General features: G+C 34.7%; 1 protein-coding gene across 2 annotated transcripts in view; it reads right to left on the reverse strand.

The window, feature by feature from the left end:
• slc6a13 (solute carrier family 6 member 13) overlaps nucleotides 1–7213 on the reverse strand; it is a 46404-nt gene extending 39191 nt beyond the window's left edge. For both annotated transcript variants that reach the window (XM_087311525.1, XM_087311524.1), the window contains exon 1: nucleotides 7139–7213. In XM_087311525.1, the coding sequence (XP_087167651.1) occupies nucleotides 7139–7145 (7 nt within the window). In that variant the 5' untranslated portion in view covers nucleotides 7146–7213. The remainder of the gene's footprint in view (nucleotides 1–7138) is intronic.
• Nucleotides 7214–7698: the final 485 nt, after the last annotated feature.

Here is a 7698-nt window from a genome sequence, read left to right on the forward strand (position 1 = left end):
GGTTTAATGCGATGTTGCTGAAACCAAAGGTCTGAACGAATTCTGAAAACATGTGGTCAGAAGAGACACATCTCAACACATGCAAACACCAGGTGTACACAGGGCCAAACGGTGCTCGTATTACACAAAACTAACAAAGAGAAGGAGAAATGCACTTACTGTAGATCTCTGTACTGTCTCAGCAGTCTGTCAATCTCACATATCTCCTCTAGAGTGTCAAGTGAGATCTAAAAATTGTGCTTGGATTCCCTAAAGATACTATAAGGATATAGGGACTATAAATAAGCCTCTTTAAAGGAACAGTGCACCCAAAAATGAAATTTTGCTGTAAATGTACTCTCACTTTCTGAAGATTTTTTGGTAGAACATAAAAAAGGTTGCCGTTATCTCATAAATAAAATATATATAAAAAAAAAAAGTCCAAAAACAAATATAGGCAAATAAAAATAGTACCTGTGGCTTACAATAATGCAATCAGTTCTGCAAGCGAAATCATAGATCTGTGCAGGAAACTGAACATCAATATAATCATGCATTACAACATATACAGAAAAAACTAATCAGATTCACAAGATAAAATCAGAAATGAAACACAAATGGAGAACATGTGGTGGCACGGTGGCTCAATGGTTATCACTGTAGCCTCACAGCAAGACGCTCGGCTGGGTCAGTTGGCGTTTCTGTGTGGAGTTTGCATGTTCTCCCCGTGTTGGCATTGGTTTCCTCTGTGTGCTCCGAACACATGCGCTATAGGTGATTTGAATAAACCAAATTGGCCATAGTGTTTGTGTGTGAATGAGTGTGTATGGGTGTTTCCCAGTACTGGGTTGCAGCTGGAAGGGCATCCGCTGTGTAAAGCATGCTGGAATCATGGTTCATTCCGCTAAGCCGAAGGAAAATGAATAAATGAAGATTTGTGGGGTGATTGCAAGGTTGATATAATCCATCAAGCCTCATTCACATGAGCGACTCTCAGCGGCAAATCGACAAGCAAAGGTGTATGAAGTTCTAGAGACCCAGGCTTAAGTACAAGTACAAGTACGCGGTTATCACAGGTAATCCATATTAGACAAAGTGGAGAAAACTCACACCTCAGGCACGCTCGTGTCTGGATCCACAAATATCGCTTTAACAGCCGAGAGGAGAGGAAAAGTTACCTAACAAACCCACCAGCGGGTCAAATGTCCAAAGTGAGAGAGTGAGAGAGAGAGAGAGAGAGAGAGAGAGAGAGAGGGGTAATGATGGAGTTTTACAGCATTTCTCTCTCCTTCGCCATAGTATTGCAACATCGCGCATAGGAGATAAACGAAGTCAGTACGTAATAACCGGTTATGATGTATTACTGAACCGATATTGATAAATTTGATAAGTTTTCTCCACCGTGTTTATCATGGATCAGCTGTTATCGCCGCTGCCGTTTATCAGTATCACTTATCTGTGAACAGCGCGTAAGAGTCAATCGCAGCCCTTTCTGTTGAGCGTGTGACCAATTGTGGGGTGCAAGAAAGAACTTGCTAGGCGCCTCGGAAAGCCAGCGGGATATTTATATTTGTTTATTTGCTATAAATGCTGGTGTTGTTTAAAGGTTTAGTTTATATATCTGACTGTTTATATTAAAGGACAAAATTGTATTACAAATAGTATATAAACATATTTTATTACAAGAACTGCTGTGCTGTGAAGAAAATACATGGAAAGCGTCGTATATGCAGTGAGATATCGAATTGAACCGAATCGGCGGCATGATAATCGGAACCGAACCGTGAGACCACACCTCTAATACCACTAATACTTATATCTAACAATTATACTAGTGAGGTCAAAAATGTTTTATTGCATACAGTTGAAATCAGAATTATTATACCCCTTGTAATTTTTCCTAATCATAATAGTTTTAATAACTCATCTCTAATAACTGATTTATTTTATCTTTGTCATGATGACAGTAAATAATATTAGACTAGATATTCTTCAAGACACTTCTATACAGCTTAAAGTGACATTTAAAGGCTTCACTAGGGTAATTAGGGTAAAGTTAGGGTAATTGGGCAAGTCATTGTGTAACAGTGGTTTGCTCTGGAGACAATCCAAAACTAGTATTGCTTAAGGGGGCGAATAATATTGAGCTTAAAATGAGTTTTAAAAAAACTAAAAACTGCTTTTATTCTAGCCGAAATAAACCAAATAACATTTTCTCCAGAAGAACAAATATTAGAGGAAATACTGTGAAAAATTACTGAATCTGTTAAATATCATTAGGAGGACGAATAATTCTGACTTCAACTGTATGATCTTGAAAGAGACTAAAATGGAAATTGTGCTCAGATTTAAAAGTAATTTGTCTGATGCGTCTCATGAGAAAAAGATTATGACAAGCAAACCATCTAAAGTAAACATTCTAAACACATCGCTTCAATCGTAAGCTTTAGAGAGCAGCCAATGCTGATCACATCAGGGTTATCGAACGCATCAAATTATTAAAATTGTATTTACTTTTTCTTTCACTACTCAGTGATTCCTCCGCATACCAGTAGAAGTAAGTCCGTGTACCACTAGTGTAATTAATAATATTAATACTAATAATACTACTACTACTAATAATAATCATAATAATAATAATAATAACAACAACAACAACAACAACAACAACAACAATAATAATAATAATAATATTAATAATAATAATAACAATAATAATAATAATAATAATAATAATAATAATAATAGTAATAACAACAACAACAACAACAACAATAATAATAATATTAATAATAATAACAATAATAATAATAAAAATAATAATAATAATAATAACAACAACAATAATAATAATAACAATAATAATAATAATAATAACAACAACAATAATAATAATAATAATAATAACAACAACAACAATAATAATAATAACAATAATAATAATAACAATAATAATAATAATAACAACAATAATAATAATAATAATAATAATAATAATAATAATAACAACAACAACAGCAATAATAATAATAATAATAATAATAATAATAATAATAATAATAATAACAACAATAATAATAATAATAACAATAATAATAATAATAACAATAATAATAATAATAATAATAATAACAATAATAATAATATAATAACAATAATAATAATATTAACAACAACAACAACAACAATAATAATAATGATAATAATAATAATAATAATAATAATAATAATAATAATAATAATAGTGTATAGGGCATAGTGGACATAGTGCACCAGACCGCACACCACACACCAGCTGATTGGTGGAGAGGAGACAGAGTGATGAAGCTAATTATTATATGGGGATGGTTAGGAGGTCATGATGGACAGAAGGCCGTGGGTTAAACCCTTTAACAATCTCTCAGGACCTCAGTTTGACGTCTCATCCGAAAGACAGTGCTCACTGAGCAGTATAGAGCCCCCATCAATATACTGGGGTGTTAGGACCCACACAGACCACAGGTTGAGCGTCCCCTGCTGGCCTCGCTAACACCACATCCGGCAGCAAGCTAGCTTGTGGTGGTCTACCATCCCAAGTGGTACTCACTGCAGAGCCACTTGGGTATGCACTTCCACTACAAGTGATGTCACTGGGGGTTGTGGTTAGGGGTGGGTTGGGTGTACGCATTAAAACAGCTTACAGGAGGAGGAGTTGGAGCTCAAGCTCCCCCTCATTAGAGCCCAAGTGGCTCTGCAGCGAGCAGTGGCTCTGCCTGGGCGCAGGCTGCTTAGCTCTTAGCTTGAGCGAACATGTAAAAGCTAGCTGCCATTTTTTGCATTAAATCGGTAAAATATACACTACAAATGTATTTAATCAATGCAGTAATAATGTGAACATATTATTACAATCCAAAATAGCGGTTTTCCATGTGAATTTATTGTAAAATCTGATTTATTCCTGTAATTGAAGGTTTACTTTTTAGCTTTCAGTGTCACTGGATTCTTCATTCTAATGATCTGGTTTGCCACTCAAAACTATTAGCAATGCTGAAAATCTGCATTTCTTCGACCGAAATCTTTGCTAATGTTATAAATATTCTGTCAATTTTGATCAATGTAATGCATCCTTGCTTAAAGACAAGCAATCTGTGATCATATGTCTTAATAAAACTAATATAACAGAAAGATAAGATGAATGTCTTTGGAAAGATTACAATAATTTGAAACTCTTTTTTTAAATTATATATATATATATATATATATATATATATATATATATATATATATATATATATATATATATATATATATATATATATATATATATATATATATATATATATATATATACATACACATAGCAGCACGGTGGCTCAGTGGTCAGCACTGTCGCCTCACAGCAAGAGGGTCACTGGTTCAAGTCCCAGCTGAGTCAGTTGGCATCTCTGTATGGAGTTTGCAAGTTCTCCCCATGTTGGCGTGCTCCAGTTTCCCCCACAGTCCAAACACATGCGCTATAGGGGAATTGATGCTGAACTAATGATGAACTTAATTGGCCATAGTATATGAGTGTGTGTGTGTGTGTGTGTGTGTGTGTGTGTGTGTGAATGAGAGTTTATGGGTGTTTCCCAGTACTGGGTTGCAGCTGAAAAAGCATCCATATACGCTGGAATAGTTGGTGGTTCATTCCACTGTGGCAATACCTGCTAAATAAGGGACTAAGCTGAAGGAATAAAGATGCATAAAACATGTCAACTTCAACCTCTTCTTAGATTGTTCTCTGGTTTGTAGTCCAAATATCTACAAATTCCTTAAACAAGGAGGATTTTCTAGACAAGCGGATATAATTGTATTGTTTTAGGAAGTAATGTGCCAAAATTAAGTTAATTTTTCCATAAAACAAGGAATATAATCAACCAATAGGGTGGGCAAAATAATCTTGTCCATCCTTTTGATATAATATTATATTTCTTATCCCATTGGCAGATTATTTAGCTTGTTTTAATTTAAAATGCACTTGGTTATTGCATATTATTAAATATTAAAAGAAGACAATATGTTTTGCTTGTCTTGAAAATGCTTCTTGATTTAATCTGGATTAGATACAAGTGCATTTTGGCAGTGTAGCAGTGACAAACCAAATCCACATGTCAGTTTTATTCTTGCATGTACATATAAATGTCATGCAAACACATCAAGCACACACTGTAACATCCAGTAAGTTAAGGTAACTCAAACCAGTGCTGTGAACTTACTCCAGTTAAGTTGAGGTAATGAGGTATTTCATTAACTCTAAATGAAGACGCATTTTCTAGGTAAGCAAAAATAATTGTGTTGTTTTAAGAAGTAATGTGCCAAAATTAAGTTATTTTTTTGGAAAATAATCTACCAATGCGGTACGCAAAATAATCTTGTCTATCCTTTTTAAATATTAAATATTTAAATATTTTAAAAATAAATTTTTTTAATATCTTATCCCACTGGCAGATTATTTAGCTTGTTTTAATTAAAAATGCACTTATTTTAGCATATTATTAAATATTAAAACAAGACATTATGTTTTGCCTGTCTAGAAAATGCTTCTTGATTTAGTTTGGGCTTGAAACAAGAGTATTTTTGGCAGTGTAGCAGTGACAAACCAAATCCAAATGTTAGTTTTAATCTTGCATGTACCTATAAATGTCATGCAAACACACACTGCAAAACCCAGTGAGTTAAGGCAACTCAAACCATTTGAGGAAACTGATTGCAACAAACCGTTTAAGCCCAAACTAATCCTACTGAGTTCTGTGAACTTAATCAATTTGAGTAAATGAAGCAGTTTAAGCACAGTAAAAACCCAATGAATGAAGAGAACTCAAACTGACTGAGTACTGTAAACCCAATAAGTTAAGGCAACTCAAACTGTTTGAGTTAAAAAAAACTAAATTATATAAGTGTTGTGAACTTAATCCAGTTAAGTTGAAGTAATAAGGTATTTCTTAACTCTAAATCAAGAATATATTTCTTATCCCATTGGCAGATTATTTAGTTTGTTTTAATTAAAAATGCACTTGGTTATTGAATATTATTAAATAATAAAACAAGACAATATGTTGTGCCTGTCTAGAAAATGCTTCTTGATTTAGTTTGGGCTTGAAACAAGTGTATTTTGGCAGTGTAGCAGTGACAAACCAAATCCACATGTCAGTTTTATTCTTGCATGTACCTTTACATGTCATGCAAACACATTACACCCAGTAAGTTAAGGTAACTCAAACCAGTGCTGTGAACTTATTCCAGTTAAGTTGAGGTAATGAGGTATTTTATTAACTCTAAATCAAGAAGCATTTTCTAGATAATCAAAAATAACTGAGTTGTTTTAATAAATAATAAGCCAAAATTAAGTACATAAAAAAAAAAAACAAGGAAAATAATCTACCAATGGGGTACGCAAAATAATCTTGTCCATCCTTTTATATATTATATTTCTTATCCCATTGGCAGATTATTTAGTTTGTTTTAATTAAAAATGCACTTATTTTAGCATATTATTAAATATTAAAACAAGACATTATGTTTTGCCTGTCTAGAAAAGGCTTCTTGATTTAATTTGGGCTTGAAACATGAGTATTTTTGCAGTGTAGCAGTGACAAACCAAATCCACATGTCAGTTTTAATCTTGCATGTACCTATAAATGTCATGTGACATATTAATGTCATACACACTGTACCACCACAAAAGTTAAGGTAACTCAAACCATTTGAGGAAACTGATTGCAACAAGCCATTTCAGTCTAAACTAATCCTAATGAGTTCTGTGAACTTAATCCATTTGGGTACACAAAGCAGTTTGAGCACAGTAAAACCCAATAAACGAAGAGAACTCAAACTGACTGAGTACTGTAAACCCAATAAGTTAAGGCAACTCAAACCGTTTGAGGAAACCGATTGCAACAAACCATTTGAGTTGAACAACTAATGTATATGAGTGCTGTGAACTTACTCCATATAAGTAATGAGGTATTTAATGAACTCATTACCTTCAACACTGAATTCAACACTCTTTTCAAATGAGTAGAATCAACTTTCTGTAAATTTTGAGTAAACTACGCTCATTTGATTTGATAACTATGACTGTTGGGTTTCTCAGTGCACAGCCCTGCAGCAGCCGAGAACAAGCGTGACAAAACATGCTCACCTTTCATTAGGATGTTGCAGGGCAGCCGGCAGCAGTCAAGAGTCCTGTAGAGTCTCAGGTTTTGCCGTCTAATGTGGAGGTTTTCTGGTTTTCGTGGAAGCCGTCAGTCAGCCTGGATGGTCCAAGTCCAACTCCTCCTCCCAGCACCTCCCTCTCGCTCCCATTCACAAAACACAGAGCGGGAGGCTGCTGAGGGGCAAAGACGGATTGCATAACGCCGTCGCCCAGCGCTCTTCTTCTCTCTGCGCCGCTCTGAAGGACACCACAGAAAGGGGACATTATGGCTCGGTCTCAAAAGACCACCCTGAGCAAACCAGTCTCTCAAGACATGAATACAGCAGCTTTAGACTCCGGCTCTGCAGAGGATCATGGGATACACTCTTGAGAGTCGGTCAGGCAGCATGCATATTTTTCATAAACTTCTGTTTTTATTTGGAGAGTGACTCTGTTTATGTTTACACACAGATGTCAGCACTCTTAGAGGGTGTTTTTTTTTTTGCTTAAAGGGGCAGATCATGCAAAAATGAACATTCTGTCGTCATTTATTCACTCTTCACTCG

The sequence above is a fragment of the Danio rerio genome, chromosome 25, assembly GCF_052040795.2.
Source record: "Danio rerio strain M-AB ecotype USA chromosome 25, GRCz13ab, whole genome shotgun sequence".
Taxonomy (NCBI): domain Eukaryota; kingdom Metazoa; phylum Chordata; class Actinopteri; order Cypriniformes; family Danionidae; genus Danio; species Danio rerio.